The sequence below is a fragment of the Cyprinodon variegatus genome, unplaced genomic scaffold, assembly GCF_000732505.1.
Source record: "Cyprinodon variegatus isolate N-32 unplaced genomic scaffold, C_variegatus-1.0 Scaffold14, whole genome shotgun sequence".
NCBI classification, from domain to species: domain Eukaryota; kingdom Metazoa; phylum Chordata; class Actinopteri; order Cyprinodontiformes; family Cyprinodontidae; genus Cyprinodon; species Cyprinodon variegatus.
This window is the reverse complement of record NW_015150467.1, coordinates 576,837-603,901: the sequence shown is the minus strand read 5'-3', so window position 1 is coordinate 603,901 and position 27,065 is coordinate 576,837. Positions and strand designations below refer to the sequence as shown.

General features: G+C 38.3%; 1 protein-coding gene across 1 annotated transcript in view; it reads right to left on the bottom strand.

The window, feature by feature from the left end:
- Nucleotides 1-724: 724 nt before the first annotated feature.
- The window catches only part of LOC107090403 (zinc finger and BTB domain-containing protein 16-A-like), a 33,568-nt gene continuing 7,227 nt past the window's right edge, over nt 725-27,065 (bottom strand). The window contains exons 3-7 of the mRNA XM_015383764.1: nt 26,155-26,252; nt 22,694-22,780; nt 10,893-11,063; nt 7,409-7,576; nt 725-4,183 (exon numbers count right to left, since the gene is read on the bottom strand). Of these exons, the coding sequence (XP_015239250.1) occupies nt 3,954-4,183; nt 7,409-7,576; nt 10,893-11,063; nt 22,694-22,780; nt 26,155-26,252 (754 nt within the window). The 3' untranslated portion in view covers nt 725-3,953. The remainder of the gene's footprint in view (nt 4,184-7,408; nt 7,577-10,892; nt 11,064-22,693; nt 22,781-26,154; nt 26,253-27,065) is intronic.

Here is a 27,065-nt window from a genome sequence, read left to right as displayed (position 1 = left end):
ATGTTCGTTGCTTGCCTATTTTTACTGGCAAAAATAACTGGGGCTGCTAAAATCATCAGAACATAAAAAATTGTGGGAATAACTACAAGTGAATAAATTAGTTGTATGAAAAAATGCCAGAAAAATAAATCTCAACTGTTGCCAGCTTTGACTTGTTGGGAACTGCCTACTTAAGCAAACCAGTACTTACACTATTTCATTTCTAAAAAAAAAAAAAACATTTTATAGATCCAGTTTTCTGTCAGTTATATATAATGATGCGTCACATATTTAGAAGATATCAGGCAGCTGTAAATAATGCTTATGTGCAAGATCAAATAAAAGGAAACGGAAGTAACAGCAGGAAACTGAGACGAGATGCATAAAATAGTAAATCGTTTTATTCTTTTTTTAAACCATGCCACTGAACACTGACGCATACAGAGTTGTGCCTGAATCCACACTGAGAAAACGTTTGCACACACTGTGATACAAAGCTGTAATGAGAAGGGATTTTTCTTTTTCTTTTTTTTATTACTGCACACATGGCAAGAAGAACAACCCTGATTGGATACCAGCTCAAGCTTTGATCTGGTCCTGAGGTAGACAGACAGTGACATAATCTAAACAATGCAAATCACACCATTCTAGGACACATCAAATTAAAGACAGCTGCATTATCACAACATACAAAGATCAAAGAAAAGAAAAACCCTTTTCAAACAAAAGTGCTCTATTTCTTTTGGTCCATCGAGGAAATCCATTTATAGTGCATGTTCATGTAGAATAGATACAGTGACTGTGGGCTTTCATGGCACTGAGTGTTGTTGGCTACTTAAGAAGGCATTGGTGATGCCCACAGATGCCAAGATTTGCTTATCTTCCAGAGATGTCAGTCCATTGTGGCTCTGAAGGGAAATGTTAGAAACAAGCGTTCCACTTTTTTCATTTTTTTTTTTAGATGAGAAGTTGCTCAGATCTTGCATCAGATTATCCGCCACTATCACAGTTTGTTGCTTCCATTTGCAATGTTCAGACAAAGTGAATCTACATGGTATTTTATCTTTAGTTTAGTAACAATAAACAAACACCCAGAAAACACCTACCGACAGCACAGTCCCATGTACTCAAGCACATCGATGCTCTACTTATAAAAAGAGGCACAAGGGATGGGTCTTAATCAACTCATACAAAACACACAAACATTAAGGTGTTTCTCAAATCATACCAAATGTAAACAAACAGCAAATTACTGTAATACAAAAATACAACAAGTTCAAATCTATAAGGCCTGTTTTAGGCTCACATAAGGGAATCACATACCATGACAGTACATTACAGCTACACTACGACCAACAATAACCTGCTCATAGGAGTTGAATGTCAGAATTTTCTGTTCTTGTTTTATATAAAAACAATTTTATTTTCATGTTTTTCTTTTTTTAATAGAAAATTCTGATTCTGTGATCTTTATAAGACATCTATATAGAAGCAATGATTTAAAAAAAAAAAAATACTACACTTAAAAGTCTTTAATAGCCTGTCCATTTTTTACACACTGTTTAACCATTTGTATAATGTTTTTCAAGTTAATCTTGCTTAAACAAAACAAGTGATTTGTATGTGAATTCTAAACCAGTAGAGAAATGTATGGGATACGGACGTACCGATCAGAATCGTTTGACCAATATCCAGTCTCTGGTTTTTGTAAAGCTTTCAATAGAGGCCAACTAAGACAAAGGTCTCCCTACAAACTTAAAAGACTAAATAAGGTCAGTATTAATTTTAGCCGTGTTGCTATGATATCTTCCGGTGTGCGAGTGTGGAGTAGGAAAATTAACATCAAAATGGGGAATTTATAGGAATGAATGTAAAAAAAAAAATCAGGAATATTAAATGTTGAATACTGAACCTTCCTTTGCAGACATGTTTCTTATACTTGGGGAAATTCTTTTTAAGCGTTTTCATGACACAAACAACTTCTTGTGCAAATATTTATGACTATATGCTACCTGTTTCTTGCACATGATACACTGCTCACTACAGGAGGATTAAAGCAATGGCCTCCGATACACTGTGCATTTCTGCATTACATTCACAGAATATTTCCACAACCCTGGACTGTTGGGTCCACATTAAAGCCCCATTTCCAAGGCTTCTGAAACCATAGATGTAAAAACTTTCATGATATTCTCAGTTTTATTTGCTGGACGTGTGTTATTAGCATTTAACACACAATTCACATTGATGCCTCTTTTTGGATAAAACAATATGTTTGCATTAATATTTTGATAATTTGTTTTGTTTAAATTATCCTTTTTTAAGTGGATTCCAACTTAGAATATTTCTAAAAAGGGCAAAACCTCTGCATTGAGACCTAATCTGTGAGAAACTACCTGAAGAAACAGGTTTTTATCTCCTAAGGCTGACCTAAGGTGTGATTAGACTCGATAACCTTTTAAAGATTCCCTGCTGAAATTCGGATGTTTGCCCTAATTATACACACACACAAAAAACCCATAGCTTAAAAAGTTGGTTTAATTTAAAGAGTCATAGCTCACTAGTACTGGAATTCCTGGTAAATTCTAAAAGCAGAAAATGAAAAAAAACCAAAACAAAACAAAAACTTTTCTGTTCTTTGTTGAGCCTTCTTATTATCCGCTTCAGGTTTTGCACTCTTACCCTGTTGTAGTCTTAAGGAACAACCAACACATCTTGACTAGTGGTTGAAAATGGCTTTCTTTTAAACAATTTTTAACATCTCTGTATTGATTTTATTTTTCATTTACTAACATTGAAAATAGAAAATAGTGAACTTGGAGTAACCCCATCCACATTGAAGACTGGTGTTACAGTGACCTGTTAGTTCTGAAGATAAACATGAAGTAAAAAAGATGACGTTCAGAGTTTCCAGCTGCGTTCACACCAGTTAGGGCCAAACAAACTGAAATTTGATCAATTCCTGTCACTAGTTGGTTTCTATGTACATCTCTATTAAGTGAACATGGACACAGAGCATGGATGGAACTGGCACATACATTTGGTAACACATAACCAACACATAAATTGAAAAGAAATCAATAGAAGCAATTGCAATTTCAGCACAACTTGCCTCTGTTTAAAAACACCAACTGCATGAGAAGACAAGGCAATTAAAGAGATCAAACTCATGAGGTCAGCCATTCAAGTAAAAACATGCAGAAAAAAGCAACTCCAAACTCAAAATTCCACCTGCAGGAAAAAAAAAGGTAAAGTCAAAGGAAATTGAGGGAGACAGAAGTTGCAAAGTTCAGCCAATCAAGCTTTTCAGGAGTCATTTTTAACATCTGCCGCGCAAACTGAAAATGATACAAAACGATGGTTTAGCAGTTGCTTCAGTGCTTCTGCTGCTGCATGAGTAGTTCTGCAGTCAAAGTCACCGTGGCATTGATTTTTCACCACAATGTATCCTTTAAAGATAATGTTATCTAAACTCTGTGTGCAAGAGAGGAAGTGTGTGTCTCTCTGTGTAGGAGAGGCAAACAGTTAAGCCATCAGGAATCTGTCACCAGCTTTTAGAATTAACTGAACTGTCGCTAGAAGAAATCACCTACCGGCTCTAAAAAATGTTTGAATTTTTGTTTTTGAGAAAGGGAAAGCAAATCTCTTTGGATTTTACTGTTTGTCAGATAGATTCAATTATTTACCTAGGATATCTTTGCGAGGTTGTCTCTTCTTCATAGCACTCATAATTTGACTGCCAACAAAAGTAATCATTAGCTGCAGCTTTACTCTGTAAACACTCCGGTATCCCTGCTTGCACGTCTTGTCGTCCAGTAAAAAAAACTTTTTTTTTCAGAGGAAACTTTGTCCAAAAACAGCAAAATACTTTATGCATTCAGCTTTAAACCAGCAGCACAAGTTTTAATCCAGGACTGACAGTATGTGTGTGTGTGTGTGTGTGTGTTAGACTGCGCCTGGGGTCCAATTTCTGCTCAGACGTAACAGACATACAGATAGGTTTTTTCTATCCTCCAGTCAGGTGGCACCTCCTCGGGTTTATGGCCCTTCATGTGTTTCTGCATGGCGGCCAGGCTGGGGCAGAAGTCCTGGCAGATGGTGCACTGGTATGGAGAAGCTCCATTGTGTGTACGCAGGTGCTTGATCATGGCCGAGTAGTCTCTGGAGCGCTGGTGGCACAGCTTGCACTCAAAGGGTTTCTCACCTATGAGAAGAGGAAAAACACAAAGTCTTCATATGCGTTGTAGTGCTATGGTGGAAAAATGGGACACTTTTGAAAAGACTAGATACTGATTTCAAAAGGTGTATTATCTAACTTGTTTTTTTTGGGGGGGGGGTTTGTTTATTTTTTGTTTCAGGAGACACACAAAACGGTATTTTACATTAGAATCAACCATGAAATATAATTGTATTTTTATTTTACAAATCAATATTTCCAAGAGATAAAAACAGGTTATGCTTCACACTTCTCCTTTTAGATTTTAGGATGAGGTATCGTAATTACCTCAACATTTGTCAACTTTTATGTTGACCTTGTAAATAGTTTAACATGTTTGAGTACGCTAAAGACAGTGGAAGAAATACCTGCAGTACTTAAATCTGAAGCCATTTCTATAGACTGTTCATAGAGAAACTCTAATGTTAGCAGAAAAACAGGTTCAGTAATGAGGAGCATAAATTCTGCATGAAAATGCAGGAAAAGTGTTCTTCCTTAGTCTTTACTTAGTAGCATCCCAGTTTTTATTTTTTGGGCTTGATTTTTGTGGTCTAAGATTTATTAAGCAAGTTATCCAAGTTATCTCGAGCAATGTAGACAAATCTGTCTCCAATCACTTCCTTACCTTTTTTATTTATGTATTGTACAGGCTAACTTGTAAGCCTGGCTAAATTATATTAAAAAAATTGTCAAAACCTTGCTAATAATGTAAGATGGCATCCGTCAACTATTTTAGTAACTAATTAATCTTATTATCTTATATTACTTTTTGATTCATTGTTTTAAACAATATACTTTTAGTAGATTAACATTCCTCAACAAAAACATTTCAAAGTAAAAAAAATACTAATTGCATTTTTAATTAACTGCAAATAATGGCAAAAACAGGAAAAAACTAAATTGCATGCACAAAATATTACAGATAAATTAATAAGGTGTGTTTAGATACATATGTTGAATAGGTAGATATCTAGATAGAAAGAAAGATTATTCTGCTAATTGAATAATTCTTTGACCACTTTTTAAATACATACTTACTGAGGGAGGATTTTCAATTTTAAATAGAGGATGTTTATTTCAACAATTGATAAATCACGATTAATCCAATTGATAATTTTAGTACTCTTATAATAAATAAAAATGTAAATTGAGCTTTATAATATTTAACTAAAACATACCACTGGGTGTCAGACTTGAGCAGCAGTTTTCATAAAAGTGGAAATGAGAAGTTGCATGACAAAAAATCTTGTCAAGCCTTATGCAAACAAAACTGACTATACATTTACTTGAATATTTTTTGTCCTTCTTTTTGTACCCAGTCTAGTATGAAAAAAAATAATTTAGTGCAGGAAAGTATAAAACCTTGCTAAAAAGACTCAAGTACCTATCCTACCTATCAAATCCGGAGTGGGATAAACCGCATGATCAGACAAAGACGGCAAAAAATACTACACTCCTTCAATCATTGAGCTATATTCACTCATTTATATTTTCAAAGTTAGCTATATAAGGTAGTCAATTGGTTCCATGGATTTAAAATCTTTGTTTAAAGATATATAAAAGTATTGCTCAAATTATTTAGGCAGTTGGAGCTTTGTGGTAAATAGAAATGGTTTTGAAATGTAAATGACCAGATCATTACTTACTTCGTAAATGGTTAAATTCTAGCCTCAGGTTTAAAGAAAACTTTTTTTTGAAGATTCTACAGTATGAAGCCAATCTAGACTCCTAAGTATTTCTATCTTTCACAATTACAAAAAAAGTTACAACTCTTCAAATTGTGGAGGTAGTATAGAAAATGTGCTCTGTGTCAAACATAAACCAAGTGTTGCACTCTCTTGCTCAAGTTTATCTAAAACAATTGTTGGAAAATAAGTTCAAACACTTGTTTTAAAAAATTTAATTAAATAAGTAAACTGTGGATTTGCAGATATCTTTACAGGGTAGCGACTTTATGATGGTGGCTATATTGCTAATTGATCCAACACTATTGATTTCAAATTATACATTTAATTAGCATGTGCTATGTTTGTCTTTTCATTAAATATTATTTTGAACAGAAACAGGCAATTTCATACAAGGGAAAACATGTTTGTTCCCAGATATTCTTGTTGTTGGTTCATATTACATATTTTAAATGATGTCATATTTTGGACATACTAGAGTAAGCTAAACTAGCTAGCTTCATTAGCAGCTATATGTTTTTTTATAGGTGGACTAGTATGTTAGACTTAAACTATGTCAAAGAAAAGCATCCAAATTTGTTCTGGCTTTAGTAAATAGTATATTTAAATTAGTGAGTGACTTGCAAAGGTATTTTTAAACCTTAAAGTTTTGTTTTTCTCTGTTTAGACATTGCATTCACAAATGACAGGTCAGCTATTTATTGTTTTTTACAGCAAAAACAATTAAGACAACTAAGTAGTCCAGTTTGCTCTGATAAACCTGAAACAATTCAGTGTAACTAATACCTTAAGAAATCAATCAAATAGTAATACTAGATGAAGCTTCATGCATTTTAATCTAGGAAAAAAAAGACTAAAGGCTAAAAAATATTAGACATTATGACAGGTTCTCATCTTCTGACAGGACAGAGGTCCCATACAACCAGGGCTATGGTGAAAGGGCAAAAATCTAAACATATTCATGTTTATTAAATGGCCTTTTTGAGGCAAAGGTCTAAGCCAAAATGGTAACCTTGAAAACTGATTTAAGTTCAAGATACCCTATCAAATGTGTTTCAGTTTGAGAAAATTGGCAAAAAAATTTGAGTGTAAATCTGTAAAGATTGTATAAACTCACAATGTTTCTATCCAACTCGTATGTGATATTTTGAACAAATGTTTAACATGTTGCAAAAAAAAAAAGCCAAGTAGATCTGGTTTGTGCAAATCATAATGTCACCATACACTGAAAGATGTAATACACAGGAAGTAGAGGTAGTAAACTAGCAGAACAGATCAGTAATGGACAGAGGTTTCAATCACTGTGTTGCAATCAGACAAGTTGTACTTAATTTATTATGTCAGCTAAAACGATGGTACATAACAGAGATATCAAGATAGAAATGCAATTCCAGTGCTTACATTCAGGACTGTCACAGAGGAAACAGCTGATCAGTCAGCTAATTTGTATTTTGCTATTCTATTCTTTGTCCCATGTACTTTTACAAGGTACTGTATGACTGTATTCATTCTCTATCTGAGCTCTCACCTGTGTGAACCCTGTAATGTGTCTCCAGCTGGTGTTTCAGACTGAACCTCTTGCCGCAGCCATTGCACTCATAGGGCTTCTCCCCGGTGTGGATGCGTTTATGGCCCCTCAACGTGCCGTCATCTCTGAAGCAGCTCCCGCAGAATTCACACTCAAACGGGTGATCGCCTAGAAGCAAAGTTGTGGCACGACAATTTTAGAAACAAAAATGCAACCCTTAGGTACTAAAAGAATCATAGAACTTGACGGCGCGCAGTACCAGCATAGACACCTGGGTAGGTACATAAGCACATAGCTCTACCTGGACATAGTCTTTATTGAAACAAAATGCTTTAGGATGACGCTAATGTAATGACATTACAACACGCCCCTTGGCTATATGCTAACAGCTAATAAAAGTCTTCAGGGCATGTGCTGCTCTCTTCACTATACTGTAGTTAATCTATTTCTTTCCTAGGCTGAGAGTTTGACTCATCTCCAATGACCTATGTGCCTCATTATCTCAGTGTCCACAGCAACAGCCAAGTCAGAGGATACATTGCTCTCCTCATTACAGGCCGATTCTCCCCAATCCCCCACTCCACTGTGGAGCAGATGACATTTACAAAATGTTACTTCCAAGCAGAATGGCATACAAACAAGATACGCTGCCATGGCCAAGACTCCCTTCACTTCTGTCTCTTCACATCAATTATGTATTTCTCTCGTCTAGACATCAAGCCATGCTGACAGCTGGTAGTGTTATTTAAGGTAGGAGAAGAAAAGGGGACATCTTTTCAGTAAATATCTCCCCGTCTCCCACGGCACTCACCCTCAGCGCAACACAGAGACAAGTCATTTCCATTTGCTTTTCCTTCAATATTTATTTGGGTTTCCTCTATCATTTTCTGTGAACTACACAAGAAGTGACAGCCATGAATTGCAGAGGCCCAAAGGCTGTCTCAGAACCCAAAATATAAACAGGATGAGATTGCCCAAAAATATGCACCGGCCATAAAGGTACAGTGCTGTCACAAGAGAGGTGAGTCATCCCATAGAGAGCAAGAAGGATGAGTGGGAGAGGATGTGTGCAAATTGACTAAAGCCTTACAGCCAACAACCTGAGGAAATTAACCTATATACAGAAATAACACAACACGTTGTCTATTTTCCAAACAGAGTGCTGTGAAAAAGTATCCCTCCCTTCATCTTGCCGCTTACCCATTCATTTGCTCTACCTTCTCCTTGTAGCAAGGAGCTATGGCCTTCGTTATTATTGGGCGAGAGGCAAATGCGCCTGTGACCCCGGACAAGTTACCAGTCCAGCACAGTGCTACCCAAAGACACACAGACATGTGACTGTGCCTCACTGGGTAGCGTAAGTGACTTGAAAATATGTGGGTTAAGTTCTTGCTTCCTAAGGTCACATGTTGATGTGCCACTGGGCAAGGCACTTAGCCCCAGTGTTTGCATGTGTGCACATTAGTGAATTTGATTACTTTTTGGCTCTAGTGTAAAACACTTTTAGTGGCCAGATGACATTAAAAGCCTGACATAAATTTATTCTATCTAACTTCAGCAGATGGGCAGGAAGATGGAGAACCCAACCAATCAGGGAAAGTACTCCTTGCAGACAACTGAGCAAGGACTCTAACCTACTATACCCGAAAACATTACATACAAATAATTATTTTTCAGGGAAAGATTCTATGCAAACCTGCGTAACCCTACTGTATCTGAATTAGTTCTCATCGTCCAAACTAAGAGCTAGCTGTGCCACTCTTGTTGAAAACAAATGCTATTAAGAAATACCTCTTCTATGCAGAAGTGTTTTAATTAGGCTATGGTGTGGGGTTTTTGAGGATGGCCTTTTTAGGGTTAAGTCATAGAATGTCTATTATATTTATTTGGGCTTTAACTAATCCACTTAATTACTTTCAATTCTGCTTTTTTGATCTATTCAAAGTTGAATACACTGGCCTGCTGTGGGTTGTTTCCCTACTGCAAACCCAAGCGTGTTTTAGTTTACAATCACAAATGGATGGCAGAGTGAGGGTTTTATGATAAAGAACAACACATCTGATTTGTTAACTACAGCAAAGAGCCCAGTTCCTAAAGAAGTAAAGCAGCTCCACTTCATAAGTCTCCCTCAAATAGATTTGGACAAAACATACAATTTTAACATTTACAAATACGAATCTTGCCACTTTTTCATGTATTGTATATTCTGCACTTTTATGCAATTGATCCTATTTATAGACTTCAGACTGTGTGTCCTGGTAGCATTTCTATGAAAAGCGATGGAGCTGCTGCCTGATGCAGGGCAGAGGGAAAAATCCGTGCTCTGTGTTTTCTTGTCTCTACCTGCAGACTTTTGCATTTTACCGGAGCGGCTTAATAAACTTAAAAGAGGCCGCGCCAGTGGCCAAACCATTTTAAATGAAATATTTATGGGAAAATATTAAATTTTACTTAAATTTCAAGCCTATGTATTATTCTTTTTACAAACTCTTTTGTAGAAGAAACCATTTGGTAGCCATAGAAGATAAGGCTGGTTCTGGCCCAAGTCTCCTCTAATCTGGGCCCAGTTGTTCCACCCTGTTGGCAGACGTGGTCAGTAAATTACTTTCCTAAAATACCGTTAGTTACAGGCGTAATTTAATGAGATGCGCATTTTCTAAAAAATGTAACCTATTTTTGCAATCCACAGTCTGGAATCATTATCAGTGTGTCTGCAGGTAACTATATAAGATAGGCCTTTCTGCCCCTTTGTGTCAGCAGTAACTGTTGCCTGACAAGCCAAACGTTCAGTTAGTCAAATGAGGCCTAGAGTTCTCTGGACATTGTTCTGGGTTATTTTCTGAACTTCTGTGTATTGGCTTGCTCTTGTGCTGATGTTGGTACTATTGGGAAAGTTCACTACTGCTTCATTTTTTCCCCATTTGTAGATCATAGCTTTAAGTGGTAATAAAGCTTTAAAGTTGCTTAATAAGTCCAATTCCAGACAGATGGAAGTAAATAACTTTGTTTCTCATCTGTTCTTAGCTTTCCTTTGATTGGGACATGATGTCATCTTTTTGAACTACTTCAACATTTTTAAGGCCAGATTTATTTAAATGACTTTTTGATTGAACTCTTCTGGTAGTAATCAGTTCTCATTGTTGCTTATTTATTTGTACTCATCCCTCCCTTCAATTGTGATTCAACTGCAGTTTAATAAAATAAATTCCAATCGTCTCACTAAGGGCCAGTTGAAGTTGGATTTTTTTTTTTTTTTTTTATTCTGATGTGAGAGCTAAATGTCAAAGCTAAATAGGCTTTCTATACATGTCACTGAAGCTTGATCAATCTGAAATATTTATACGTAACAAAAGACACATAAGTTACCTGCAAGAAAGCAAACAGTTTTCAACCACAGTCTGTGTGTATTTGACAGTATTACACTGACATTACCTGAGAGAAGGTGACACCACAGTCAGCGTTCATGGTTTAAATGAGTTCTTACCTGTGTGGGAGCGCAAGTGTCTTTTAAGGGTGGTGTGGCTCGGGAAGGGGCGCTCACAGTGACTGCAAATGTAGCTGTGCATGCCTGCGTGGACTTCCATGTGCTGCTGCAGGGCCTTCTGGGTCTGGAAGCGCTTTGCACACAGCAGACAGAACACCGCCATGTCAGTCCCTGGAGAACGCAGAAGACACAGACACGCAGTTATTTCAGTACCATACACAGACAGGGCCTTAAGTGGGGAAACTGGGTCACTTCAACTTTGTGCAAGTCCTCTGAGGGAAAAGCTTCTTTCAAAGAGCAAGTGCCTCTACCTAAACTAACTCCCCTAAAAGCCTAGAGGCACTTTCAGCAGCGAGTCTTTATACGCGCTATTTTAAACCATGAAAGTGATTGTTTTCTTTAAGAATTTCCCCACACAATGCACAGGGCATGCCAATCACACAATCAATGCCTCTTTCCTGGTGTGTTAGATGTATAATTATTCTCTTCATTCCCCCCATCAGGAGTCGGCTTCAGCTTGTGAAGTCCTCTGTCTCTGTGCTCAAAGAGCAGCTGATAGTGGCTCCACCCTAAATGATGCCTACACTATGCGCTCTGTGCTGAATGTTAAGTAGTGATATCAAGCCATTAAAGGCAGGACTGCAGGAAAAAACACAATCCAGTTTAATCCTGTGTGTGACCTGGCATCTCTTTGGGGCTGCTTTCCTGTTGCACAGAGTGTGGCGAGGAATACAGATAGGGACTCGCTGGCAGGGTTGTTCAAGTCAAAATGGCTACATGAAGAAGATCCATTGGCTGTCATACAGTCAACACTTGATCTACAGGCTGCAGACGCCAGCTCTCAAACCCTCTCTGGCATTCACACTGATGCAAATCACATGTGCGGTTGGAAGTAGGGACCGGGACTAATAAGCTGCATTGACATAATGTGCGTGTCCTGGAGAGTGAGGCTTTAATGTGAGATTATGAGGTCCTTATTTCTCTGTCTGCTCAGGTTGCAGATCATTTACAATGTGAGCAGGTCCCATTGCTCCTGACTCAGATTCAATCAGACATCTCCAGCAGAGGATCATTAGTAAACAGAGGACTGTGCCAGCACTTCATTGGAATTCAAGTGGGGTTGCTGTGTCGCATTTAAAATGCAGTCTGATGAGGTCCACTAAATCAAATCATTTGTTACTGTTATTGAAGTGCCTTGAGGCAACTGGCAATTAAATTGGAATTAACGCAGGGAAAGGGATACAGCACACTCATACTAAGAGGGAAGAGTGTCAGACACTTGCTTTAGGTTCAATCAAGTTAGCAGACAGACGAGCCCGCTCAAAGAAAGAAAGAAAGAGAGAACATATTAAGCAAATTCACATTTTACAGAGTAATACAAACACATTCCTGGAGCATTGTTTATTAATCCATGCATCACAATTTATTTAAACAAAGCAAAACTCAGTATTTCAGAGAAAACCATACTTTGAAAAGGAATCTTGAACTCCAAACCAAAAAAATCAACACTAATAAATCCACCATGTAAAAGGATAGAAGATTTTTTATGGGAGATTTTGTATTAAGCTGTTTATGTCTTACCTGTGCTTGAAAACTCTTGAATAAGTATAAATCCTGATTAGTTGGACCCTAATGGTGCAGGAAAGGCAAAGACCAAAGCATCTTTAAGCACCTTCAAACTCAAACTGCTTAGTGATTTATGTTAATGTTATTTTGTGAACATTTAAACAGTCGTCCCATTTTAATTGAACAGTTATTTAGAGAGAGGCTGTTGAATATTTACACAGTAAAGAGGTATAAGGTGCTGCATGATTAAACACATGCCGAGAACATGTACAATACAAATAAATGACAAAAAGTTTTTTATATTTTTGCAATTTAAATAAAAAGCTTTTACAGTTATCAGATTTAGTACACAGAGATGTAGTCATTTTAAGCCTTGCTTCTAAGCAAGAACACAAAATGTTGGATAAGATAAATTAATGTTAACTTGAAATATTCTGACTGGCAACCTGTCTAGGGTGTACCCTGCCTCTCGCCCGTAGACAGCTGGAGATAGGCACCAGCAGGGATAATGCGTGATGGAAAATGGATGGATGGATGGACGGATAAAATATTCTAATTTACTGCCTATGCTGAAGACTGCAGACTTGACAGTTGACCAATTTATGGTCAAAGATACCCTCTATGAAAAGGTTAGGCGACAAAGGTAACTGCTAAAAAACTGACAGGGGTTTTGTATGCAAGCATCCAGTAAAAACAGAAAGTTCAGACAGGAAAAAGTTGCTCCAATGACAGAGATAGCAGCAGCCTTAAGAGGATAGCTTGGTGGAGATTCAGTACAAGTGGACATAGCTGATGCCAGTGATTTGAATGCCACACAGACATACCAACAGGCTCCAACTGTCTAATTTTTTTATATTTTTTTTTTTGTAAAGCCACTCCTGATCCAGGGACAACATTGGAATTGCTCTGTGTTTACACCTGGAGGCTTTCTCTCTCCAATTCTTTTCCTGAAAAGAGATTACTTAGGACAAATTATTTAAGTAACATGTCATAATGTATGTGTATTAAACAACCTAGAGACATGGCAACAGATTTGGACAGAAATTGTAATCTTACTCAGTCCTGAGAGTTTGCATAGGACTATAGAAGGCAGGGCTTACCAACCAGCCTCACATCTCATGATGTGGCTCCCTTATTACAGTTAAATAAGCATCCATGGCTCCAGCCTTATCAAAATATTACACTTTGTTCTTAGATCCAGGACACCACTCTCATTCCATTCCCAAATCTTTGCCATGCACATAATGAAGATGATAACTGTATATCTGGACAGAGGAACCGCCCTAATTAGATAAACTACTGGGAAAACATTAGTTCTGACACATAACAGGCAGGTAATAATAGGGTGTTACAGACTCACACATAATCAATAATAATGATAATCCTAACAGGAAAAAGCGGATGGTTCAAGGTCCCTATTATAATTCAACTTTTGGAGTTTCCAGATTCAAGAGTCTGGAGAAAGAATGGAGAGGCACAGAATCCAAGTTGCATGCCAGGAACCAATATAAAGTTTCAACACTTTGTAAAACTTGGGTATCAATACTGTTTAACTCTGTATCTACCAGGAAACAATATAGCACTTTATACATCTTTTTGATAAAAGCGTTACACAAAAGCTGATTTTATTTTTCCCTGCCAACTCTGCAGAAGTAACCAGAGGTGCTTTAATAACCATGGTACCATTGAGCTTGATTGAGCAGCAATCTGGCCGGAACCCCATAGAGAATCTTTGGAGTATTGACAAAAGGCAAACAACAGACATCAGACCCAACAATGCAGACGAGCTGAGGGCTGTTATCTAAGCCACCTAGGCTTCATTAACATCTCAACAACACCACAGATTGGCCATCCTCATGCTACGGCACACTGATAAAATAATTCATGCAAAAGAAGGTCCAACCAATTTTGGGTGGTACAGTACACAGGTACAAAATAAATCATTTTTCATTGGTCTCACATAATACTAAATATTTCTCATTATATTACTATTTTGTTAAATGTAAACCCGAATCATCAGTTATTAATACATTTCTGTACATACATACAGTGAATACATCATAAAATGCTGGATTTTTATTTTAGACTGAATGACAGAAACAAATTAAACGTTTCAATAATATTCTAAATTATAGGGATTAGCTTGCAGCTGTATCTATACTCTGTAAAGATGCTAGGAGAGTTATTTACAGTCAGATTTCAGCTCTTTATGCCATTTTAGCAGATCTTCACTTTAAAAACGCTGAACTTTTCCTTCAACACAAAGAAAGTGGGATGAAAGACTTTCCCTGATGCCAACAATCCTTTAGTGAGGTGCTCCTGTGGAATGACCCGCACCTGTTGGGGACTTCTGCCATCACAATAGGCACACAATGCAGTTCAGGCCCTCAATGACCAAGCACATTAGTCATAGGCTCCTCACACTACTCCTACAATGCCAGTCTTTATACTGAAGCCTAATGACCAGGACTCTTTTTTTTTAACCCAGAGTTCACAATATTTTAGTTGTAAACAAAAGGCTTTCCATTGTGAACGCCTGTGCTGCCGCCCCGCTCCCTGTATCCGCTGACCATACAGGAAATCATTGGAGTGTCTAACCAGATTCCCTCTCTGCCTGAGTCATTCTCAGCAAAATTTACTGCATTCCACAGCTGTGAAAACTCAATAGCGAGGCTTCAACAACTTAAGTAGAACATTTTTATCTCACATATGAATCATTTGATTTCCTCTCAGTATTTGCTGCAGCCAGCAGGGGGAGTTGTTTCTATTCCTGTGTGAATAGTAGCTGCAGGGAAGGAGCACATAATCCAACTTGTTTACATCAAAGCTGCTTTAATTACATAGCATTATATCAACCATCACGCATTTCTAATCCCCATTTTCTCTGCAGTTTGTGCACTTTTCAGACTGCTGAGAAAGTTTAGTTTCCCTGTGTCTGTAAACCATCGCTTGGTGACACTCGCAGACATCCACAGATGTAGACCTGATCCTTTTGTCACCAACAATCCTGAAACTTGAGAATAGAAATGACAAATATTCTGTCACAAAAACCTTCACCCTTCATCTTTGGCTGACACACATTGACAAACAGCTCAGCGGTCGTTTTATTCTGTGCAACTGAGGGCTGCTGAAAATAAAAATAAAGAATACTATCTTGAAACGTAGAGAGAAAAAAACAAAACTAAAAGATGTGTTTGTGTGTTTGTTAGAGCTGGCATTTCACCTCACAGTGCTTTGACTTCTCAGACAAAAAATGTTTTGGGTTTTTTTGGTCGCAGTTCTTTTTCTCCTGTAAGCTTTTGTAATAAACGCAGAGGAGTTTCTTTGTGAGAGAATAAGCCCCTAAAGTTGGCTGCCATTGCCCCCTGCTTTCTCACCCCTAACTGCACAATAGGTTTGGGATTTGGCCTTTTTGAGGCACAGGCTGACCCTCTGACCTTTGGCCCACAGAGGGGTAAATACCATGTAATCAATGGGTTTTCTCACAGCATTGTGTTGAGTGGGAAGAAGGCTTTAACAGTGGGAATAATGATTTACTTCTGTGCAATTCTGCATTTATTCTTTGCATTATATGGCAGACCTGCTCACCCATTGCACAATTAGGTCTGCAAACGAGATCAGTGTGAGGTTCTAATTCTATTTCAGCATATCTTAACCACAGCGGTGCACTTGTTTAATGATTTTACCCACTATACCTCTTACCTCTACCACTTAATTCAGTCCAGCTGAGGTAGGGAGAAGGCCCAGCTCTCACGCTGCCTAAGAAACAAAACCATGTGTCCAGGCAACCAGATAGGATCATGGTCCTTGTTGGGGTGAAGTGTTCAAGCTAATCCCTTCATTCACAAATAGGCGCAGCCTGTTTCTTTTCAGGCAGCAAACAAAAGTTTCCCACCCTGAGAATCTGGGAGCAAAACCCCACCACAGACTCAACAAAAGATTGTATCAGCAATGACCACAAATCGCTGTAAATTCTTCTCATCTTTCGTGTTTGGAGCCCATCAATTAAATCTGTTATTTTAAATCAATTATTGGTCTGTTTGTAGAAATATTTGAAAAGTATAAAGACAGGTGTTTTAGTAATAGTGTTAAGTTGTTTAATCCTTTATAGATACAACATAATTGTCAAAGTATCCCACTTTTGTTTGATTGTAATAAGCTTTTTTTTTTGCACAATACTTTAATTGTTAATCAGCCTTTTAGAGTTTTTAGTTATTGATAACTTCATGTTTCTCTGATTTAAGTTAGATGCCCAGCAATATTTATCTGTCCGTTGTCCACAAGGAAAATGATAAGAGAGGGAGAACCAAAGCTCCAAAGCTCAGTGATAAAGAATTACAGGAAAGAATTGCATCCTGTGGTCAACATGTACGCATTAAAAACAACTGGACTCTAGAAATAAAACAGCTTGTTGTTTGTAGGTGATGTCTAGAAAAAAACACACCAAAAACTTTGCGTTACTATGATAAATACAAAACCATGTAACTTCCCAGGTTCACTGACTTTAAGTGGAATTAGGTGGTATGGTCAGATGAGACTAAAGCCCAATTTACACTACTCCTCTGAAACCGATCCGTGCCGAGTTCAAACCAAGCTTGGATCATTTAAACATGCCAAGCTCGGCCCTTACGACCGTTTACACATCTCACTAGCAAGGTTTCCTTCCTAGTGACGATCGATGGTATTACTGCTCTTTATAGGGCAACAAGCAAATCAGCATTGCAGCAGAAAAGATCAATAACTTTTAATTCATCATTTTTGGCTATGCTATATAAGAGATCAGGCATTACAGCAAGGGTGAGAATAATTCTGGGGAACCAGTGATTTGGTGAACAGCTGTCATTTCTTAATTTGTAACTAACTACACAAATAAATGCAATTAAATTCACTTTTTATTGAGATTATGCAAAAAAAAAAAAACTATATTCTAAGGGATGACAACAAATGTGTCCATGTATATTTTTGAGATGTCGTTCAGGATATGATATTTTAACATATATGTAGGTGCCGATATGAATTCAAACAATGTATATTGAACATAATTAATTTCAATAACAATGATATGACATTTGAATACATTTCCCTTATTTTTTTATTTCCCTGTAGTTACAGAGTTTGTCACTCATTGACTTCCAGGTGCAGGTGATTTGAGCCGAGCAAAGACAGATGAAGAACATTGGCTACAAGAGCGGTGCTCTGCAGCTCTAGGCGTCGTTGCACCACTAAGCTTCAAGGCAGTAAGTTTTAGCTATAAAATGAGCACACATGACAATGTGACCAAACATCCTTATTTTGAATGACGTGTCTGTTAAATGTCTCCAACTTTAGTGTCTGATAAATGAGAAACAGATTGTTACATGCACAAATGGTAGAAAGCTTGTTGCTGGTAAAGCAGCTGGTGGCAGTCAGGGTAGAAAAGCGGAGCGAAGTCTTTAAATAAAAGAGGAGAGCGCAAGTTGTCACCACCAACATGGAGCAGTCCTGTGGCATTATGGCAAGTGTGAATTGATTAATTTTGTTCTGTCAGAGCTGATCCTTGCTGAGATAAAGGTTTGGTTCAAATGCAACTGATGCTGTCAAAGCTTGCAGTGCCAAGTTAAAAGAGAAAGTAGTAGAACTGCAAAATAAACCAAAACTTGAACCATGAAAGAAAGAAAAAAAATGAATACCATAAGACAAGAGCAGGAGGGTGTCACTAATAGAAAAGGGGAAACATCTAAACAGGATGATTGAAAAACAAATACTTATTAGTGCTGTGTACATTGTCAATAGGGATTTATTAAAATTTATATTTTTATGAATTCATTTGGGATCTTTAGTCCGTATTTTTAGAGCGAGTTTGTATGTTGTTTTGTTAACTAATTATAGAGTTTTGTGAACGTAGTCAGGTTTAGGTGTGTTTGTCCTGTTGAATATATTAGGGTCAATCACGTAAAAAACAAAAAATTGGTAATGACAAAGAGACTGAAAGAGAAAAGTAGCCATGGATGGAGAGATAAACAACTGGTTAAATGTTCGATGCATCTGTTGAGCTTGCAGCTCAGCCTAAAGAGTAGTTTTTATTCTGTGTTTGAGGAGTTTCATGGAATTGGCATAATAACGTTCAGAAGTTTGTACAGGCATATGTTATTTCTTGATTGTTTATCTGAAGAAATGTTATAATATCAAACAAAATACAATTTTGGTTATGTTGAATACATGCATATGAAATTTTATCTAAAGAAAGTATCATTTTGCCTCTGAAACTAGTACATTATGATGACATCAATGTTGACATGCTTACTACTGTACAGGGAGGAGAGTAGAATAGACTGCATAGCCAAACTCATTGTACATACACTGTGTGCTGGCTCATATCTGTTCTGTCACCCAGTTAAATGTACAGTCATGCCAGCTACATTATGTTCCAGCAGTCATATGACCCATGTGCAACATGCATACTGTTACTGTCCGTTCTTATGCACTTAGATCTAGCTCATACAAAGACACCCCCCCACACACACAAAGCTACAGTACCTTAAGCAACCTCGGGCTCTTATCAGTAGACTGCTAATCTACCCGAGTGACGAACAACCGTCTCAATAATTAATGCAACAAGAGATGCGTCGGTTGCATTTAAGCACCATGCCACGGTCCGGTTCATTGGGGTCATGCAACAGCTTCGCTCGCCTTGATTCCTAGAATGATTTAAATATTCAGTAAAGGCCTCAATGTTTTGCTTTATGACAGGCTTCTCTGGTGCAAATAAATAACTGGAGGCATAATGGTCAAACAGAGCCCAGTTCAGTTCAGTCTGAGGCTTATTCAAATTAAAACCGGGTATTACCAGTAGGGTGCAGAGCAGTGATGGACATGCAATTAGGCGAGCTAAAAGGTCTGCATTAAGAGGGATGCATTAGAAAGCCTTGGCTGTATCTGAATAGACTACAGGAGCGTTTAATTAGGGTTTGGGCAGAAGGTAATATTATTCACTTGATGAAGCAGCCAGTAATGTGTGGAAACAGCACAGCTGCTGTGCGTACACAAAGACAGCACTCTTATAAGGGTTGCTCCTAAAGGCAAGGTGGCAAAATGGTCAGCCAGCAAGGTTTTGAACTAACAGTCAATTCTTATGTGCAGTGCAGATAAGCTAAAGTCTTGGGTTTTCCAAAAACTATGAGCATGGCGCCCTGGAGCCTCGCCTTGCTGCGATGAAACAAACGCTTTTGTTGTGAGAGCAGTTCGAGACAGATCCATTCTTTTATTTTGGGCACTGACAAGTAGGTCAGAGGAGACGATGACAGTGCTGTGGTGAGGAGTAAACAGCAGCACATGATGTTGTTTTCCCTCTTACTCCTGGCACCCAACACCAGCAGCAATATGTCTACCCTTAGGACACCCCACACAAATACAGGCCTCCCTCCTCTCTCTGATCTCTAACGTCAGTAACCCGTGGCCATTCACCTCTGACATATTCAAATGGTTAAAGAGACTTTCACTGTAAACTAATATCACTGCCAGGATTACCTAATTGCCTCAGATTAAGGTCTTAAAAAGTAGGAAATTTCCCCTTCAGAAAACACAGACAGTACTGCAGCTGCTGAGGCCTGACAAGTGTTAATCTGCTCGGAGGAAACTCATTTGGCTCACTGGGTAAGTCACATGGTGAATTAAAGCAGGCACTGTTTGATCCCTCACTGAAGGTTCCAGTGTGTTTTAGGTAGAAATGAAACAGATTAGCGTGGTAAACAGGAGTATTTCCATTTATAACCTCCACAGATCAGAGCTGATTAAGTTACCTGTGGTTCATATCATACGGCTGTGAGAGTGCGTCACAGCAGGCCGAGCCAGGACCATGACAAAATAACAGAGTAATTCCCTCCTGTATCCTGCTCTGGATTCACTGCCAATCTGAAACTGAGCTCTGGGTGTTTACAACTCAGAGAGATGCGGGTAGAAACTTCTGGGCATCGTTAACACCCCTCTATGTCCGCATACATTAAGTATTCATACTGTGTGTGCCACCTGGAGTTACAGTTACATGCCAATGCTCCTCAGAGGGTTATCACCTTTCTCTGACAGTAGCAGAAAAGGTGTGGATTTGGACACTGTTGGTCGTATGCAACATTTGAAAATGAAACCACTAGATTTTTCACTTGGAAACATTTAGAAAAACTGCAGATTTGAACTGAACTCACCAATATTGTAAAATAATAAATATATAAATAACACAGAAAAAATAAAAATCTGAGGTTATAATTAGCATAAAAGTGTACTTTTGTCTAATTCAGTAATAAAAAACGTACATTTAAATGTGGAAAGAAATCTCCTAAAAAGCTTGTTTTATCTACACTGTAGAACTCATTAACTGTGCTGTGCTATCACTATTATTTATCTTTGTAATCTTTCTCTCTATATTTAGGCTCTGTATAATATTTCTTTTTTTTAACAGGAAGCTAAAAAAGCTTAAAAAACGCTAATTAAAAGACTCGTCACAACTTCAAAATCTTTTTCCGTACATAATAAATATAAAAGATTATTTAAAAATAAATTTATTATTAGGATTTTTCACAGGTTTAGAAAACTAGTACATCTAAATATTGTTTTTTAATCCAATATTTTCTGAATCATCTCTTTCTTTCATCATGATGTCCCCTTCACTTTCCCCTTAGTCTTAAAAGTCACTTGAATATCAGCCCTGGACATAAAGCAAAGAGAAAGTCTATTCAACAGGCTTATGATAGAATATTTCTATATCCCTTTACTAACTGAAGACAACGAACTAAATAATTGATTCAAATATTTGAGAATTTTAACAACTAGGTAGTAAATACTGATAAAATATTTTCAAATCTATATTTCCTTTAGAAGTCCCATTACCACATTTCATTCATCATTCTAAAGCTGTGTAACCATTGTTAATAAATGTCACAAAGCTACTGAAAAATATCACAGAAACTCATAAAAAAATAAAATTAGTAAAAAAATGAAGCTTAAGTGAAAATTCAATCTTACTCTTATCAGCTTCATCTGAACCACCTGTGATATCCCTCGTCCAGCTTCAGCCAATCATCTCAGGGCCTCACCTCCTTTGAAGCCAATCATATTTCAAGATCCCCTTCATTTAGCTCTTGGCATTGTTTCTTTCACCCACCTCCGCCCCATTTTCTTCTTAACTTTCAGAATATTCTCAGTCTGGCTTATTCTGTGTCTGGATCCTCGGGGGAAGACTACTCTAATCCTTTTTCTAGGTTACTCATCCTAACAAATGTCACTTACAGCATCAAAGTCTTCTGCCAGGGCCCGAGCGCCAAAGAACTTATTTCATTTATGTTACTATCTGCATATCTGCTTCTCCCTCCTTCAACTGAAGATGGCCGCTCACACTGAGTCTGGTTCTGCTGGAGGTTTCGTCCTGTTAAAAAGGAGTTTTCCTCTCCGTTGTAGCTACAAGCATGCTTGATGTGTGCGAATGCAGGATGGTCAATTATCCATTCATCAGCTTTCCGTAAAAATTCAAAAAATCCACTGGACTTGGTTTTCAAGATTTGAAGACGTTTCGCCACCTCTCCAGGAAGCTTCCTGGAGAGGTGGCGAAACGTCTTCAAATCTTGAAAACCAAGTCCAGTGGATTTTTTGAATTTTTACGGAATGACTATGACCTGGATGACTGAGAACCTTCATCAGCACATTCATCAGCTGTTTTTTGCTTAGATAGAAATTTTTTTAACCAATCTCCTGTGTCACCTGTAAAAAATAAATTAAATAAAAACTTTTCTAATTTGATCTTTTCTCTGCGTGATTCTCTCAAGGTTGAAATGATCATCAAATTGGTAAAGAAAAAAGCACAATATCATCAAATTTTATAGTGATCAACCTGTGCAATAAAGGATTTTTTTAAATCTGTCATAATTAAGAAAAAAAATTGGGGTGTCAGGTAAATTATTTCAAAGCTCCGAACAGGAAGGAGGGTGGGGATAAGGTCTGTAAAGCTGTATTACTGGCACTGTGCAGCTTTGGCCGTGGCAAAGGGGCATGCGGTGGGTTTGTATGCCAGGAAATATTAGTGGGTGATATGTGAGAGGCCTCCCACCTCCCTGTTGATAAATTATGGAGCATCATGACAGGAACAGTTTAACCCAGCCAGCATGACAAGCAAGTTTAGACTCATGATCACGAGTGTTGTAGTCACGGCTTACTTAACAACCTAAATGCATGCTCTCCAGGTTAAACGTAATGTTGCTGTGGATAAATACCTGTGTGTGTTTGCCTGTGGGCCTCCAGAGCTTCATCTGAGGAGAATGTTGCTCCACACTGATCGCACACCAAAGCCTCTGCAGGAGCTGTAGGTGACATCAAACCCAACAGAAATGAAAAAACAACAAAATACATGTATTGCTGTGTTACTATAGAGTTTAAAAGCAATATCCTTTTATTCAATTTAATTTTGTTCAAGAGTTAAATTCTCAGATTTCTCATTTTATGGGTATTTTTATTTATTTATTTTTTTGTCCATGCAAAATCATTTTTGGCATGTTTACATGAAGTGTTGATCTGTGGTCTGTCCCTTATTATTTGGATTGCCCAATAAACCATTAAACAAGTGAAATGGGAATAAAATATGAAGAAAAATAAAGGACTTATTCTTAAATAGTAGGCCACTATTTGGACCCTTAACCCAGATTGCTCTCCAGGCGCCCCACAAATGGCAGCCTCTATGAGAAATCCCTGTTCAAGTTTGATCCTTGGTCTATTAAGGTAAGCAGCGAAAATGTAGAGCCCTGGTTGGATAACTCCAAAATATGTCACTTCCAGTGAAGTTAAACCTCTTAGGGGGTCTATGAAGCAGGGTCTGGTATTGAAGTTGGCTGCTTGATGCTTATTGGCAAACATACTTAAGGATTTCTGAATGACAGTACCCAGACACAGAGGAGGATTTCCTCATGAGTCGAGAGGGAAAAGTGATCATTCAGTCAGAACATGTTGTGCTGAAATCTTGCCGTGGAGTTTATTTCAGAGTGCTTCAATACAGCAATTTTCAGCCGTCGTAGTGTTTGGTTTTGTGCGTTTCAACATTCGTTAATGCAACGTGTTACATTTGGATTTCAACAACACCAATGAGTCTCCCCTGTTTCAGAGAGCAGCAGCCACTGGATAGCAGGTAGTGGTAATATGGAAGACATGGACTTTAAGCCCCTCTAACACATTAATTCCATTGTGCCTTTTGGTTGATATCTAGGGATTATGTTCTGATGAAAAGTGAACCATAACCCATAAAGATTTCCATGTATCGAGCTCTTCCATTCACCAACCAGATCTGGTTCCCTGGCTGAAAAAAACATCCACAGAGCAGCACCAAGTTCCCTGTGAGGATGGTGTTTTCAGGATGATGTGCACCTGGATGTTTCTACTACATAAGATTTATGTTTGGTTGGTTTTTGATTCAATCTTACCAGAATCATTTTAAATGTTTCTAATAGTTTCTGTGTGCCCTAGCTGGATCATGGTGACCTGCAAATTGACTCTATTATGGCCTTCTTTCAACAAGGTATTTTACTCTGCCCACCATTCTTCCACAAAAGCCACAACTTTCAAGTGACTTTTCTTTAATGCCTGGTTAAGGTAAATAAATTATTAATAAAAGGTAAATAAAATCACCAGACTTTTTGTTGTTTAAGGAAGAAAGTAAGGCACAAAATACAGTGGAGTACAGGACAGCACCATAAATGCAAAAGCTCTTGTCAGGGTCCAATGGCCCTTATTTTCTTCTTCCTGACATAAAAAGAAGCTGAAGAGTTTTATTTACTGTGGCCTGTTATCAGTCTCTGAACTGTGAGCAGACTGTCTGCCTGAGAGGCCACAGAAGGACCGGGTGTTCTCTGTACAGCAGACGCTTCCCGCCTGCGGCACATCCCTTTATCACCGAAAAAGACGAAAAGACACTTCACAGTCAACATCCCAAATCCCAACGCACTGTAACTTCAGGTCACCTTTGGCGTGCCATTTCCTATTCTGATATAGACATGAAAGAGACAAGTATGCATACAGCTTTCAGAGACATTGAATTCTTGTTCTGCTCTCACCTCACACCTGCACTGACAGACACATTGGACTAACATGAGCACACACGCGCCCCGTCGCACACATTTTCTCTGTGTCTCTCTTGCACGCAGCTGTTTGGATGTGGGTTGGCTCTTACTGAGATGTAAATCGGTTGCAGATCCATACTGGCCCAGGGCTCATTCACTGATCTATTTTCTGCTCAGCTGGCTTTAAATGAAGTTAAAATGACTCATTAAAACACCCACAAGCTTTGGGAACTCTGAGCACTACAGCCTAAATGTGGTCCTCTTTCAACTCTGTGCACAGACAGTCCACCACTGTTCCCAGAGCTGCACGCAAATAATAAAAAAAAAGGCTTTAATCTGTTCTCTTTTATTTTAAATTGAAAAAAAAAAACATTCTGGTTCATTTTGTCTTGCAGAATATACAAATAAAACTTGGTTTGAGAACAGTCTTGTGCACTAGTAATGGTGGAGTTAAGTGTTGTAGATCCTGATGTTGTTTGACGCTGTCCAGCCCGGTGTGTTCTGCTGTGTGAGATTGTGTGATAAGGAAAGAGGAGAACATAGTGCATTGTCTTGTGCAGTCAAAGGCACGGAGTGTGCTCTCATCCATAAACCATCAAACTGTCTCCAGACGCGGCTGCAATCGTCCTCCATCAAAACACTTTGTCTGGCATACCAAAATAAGAGCCAGCATCGAGCTGAATACCAAATCAGCCCATTAGAGCGGCGGAGCACTCGCTCCTTAGCAACCAGCAGGATCTGAGGCTGCTATACTGAAATACACAGTGACAAAGAAATGAGATCCACATCTATCTCTCTCTTTTTCACCCCCTCTCCCTCCTTCTAGTATTACTGGGTTGACACGTCGGATGGGGAGAGTTTATGCAAAAATTCAAATTCGGTTAAAGGTGCTGCTGTTATGGATGTCAGTGCGAATTGAAAATCAAAGCATGCTGTGAAGGTCTGAGAGTGATGCAAAACAATGTGTGTGTTCAGGGCGATGCAGAGGGGGGAAAAAACAGGAAGACTCAGGTGAAGTTTAAAGAAGCAGATTCTCTCTCATCTGTCAGCAGCATGCCATTCCTGAACATTCCTCAGAGAGCAGGCAGAGAGGACAGGGACTTTGCCTTGTCTCTACACATATTCAAACTGAGCTTTGTGTTTTTAGTTTCATTTTTAGTCTCTGATCCCTCCTCCCCTCTGTATTTCCGTGCCCCCCCCACCCCTCTCTATTTTGGATAAAGTAGCTGGGAGAGCAGTCAGGTCTGATTAAGTCTGCATTTGGGTACAGTGTGTTCCTGGACACACATCTGCGAGCAAGCCATCACACACGCTTCGGAAACGCTGGCAGAACACCCAGGCCTGCCGGCAGCTCATGATGTCATCACTCAGAAGGGGCAGAGCTGGCAAGCCGCCATTCTCTCCAAAAAAAAAAAAAAAAAATGGAAATACAAAACAGGAAGAAAGCAGAGAAACGTGGACCGCTATGTGGAAAAGAAAGCATGAATCAAGAGTTTGGAGCAGCACTAACTACTATGGGAAGACCAAAGGGGGGTGAACAGGTGCATCTGAAAGGCCCAAACTACTGTATCAACAGCGTTGATCTGCCATGAATGCTCTGAGATGAGTGTGTGAGAGTTACCAAATACCTGTGTGAGACAGCATGTGCATCCTGAGCCGCATGCTGTCCTGGAAGTGTTTCCCACAGTATTCACAGCTGTTGCCCTTCTCCTCATTATGAAGCCTCCTGTGAAAAGAAAGCACACTGATGTGAGAGTGCTAATGGAGGAAAGAATGCAGTGAGAACAGACCTGTAAAAATGTTATTTATTTCACAAGTACGGTGCTCATTGGTCAGCAAGAGAAGTGACTGACATTAGTTAACTTCTTTCCTACTCTAAGCAAGACTGTTGACAGTTCATAGGTACGATAAGGTTTGAAACTGTTACAAAAAAGGTCTTTGCCAGTATGTGGAAAAATATTGACATTTTCATTTGATAAGAAATTTGATGACAAAGTTTGCAAGCAATCAAATCCCTTCATAGTTAATTTTTGTCTGGTGGGACGATGGAAAAAAGCCAGTGATGTAAAGGGAAGTCTATAATTTAGTCAGCTAAACCTAGATTAAAAGGAGAATAGGTGACAATAACTTACTGAATCTAAATTATATTGAAAAAATAATAACAGCAAACAATTAGACTAAAATAAAATAAAATATACTGTGATGGATGGAAAGTAAAACCAAGACAACTTATCAATCCTGGTAAGGTGTTTCTACTTTTGGAAACTAGAGTTGGCGAGTTATAAAACACATTTCTGTAAAGCAACCAACTGCAGGCTAAACTCAGTAGATAGCCTGATATATCAAACCAGCTACTGTTTTTAGCAAACCACAGTTGTTGCTTCTCTTAAATAGGCTAAATGTTTCAGATATTGTAATCAATAATCTAACCATGCCATACATTAAGGTTTCATTTGAAATAATTGTAATTTTCCTGAAGATTTTAAATAATGCTATTTTCCCAGGGAGTTCTATACTCATTGCAACAGTCAAGGTTAAT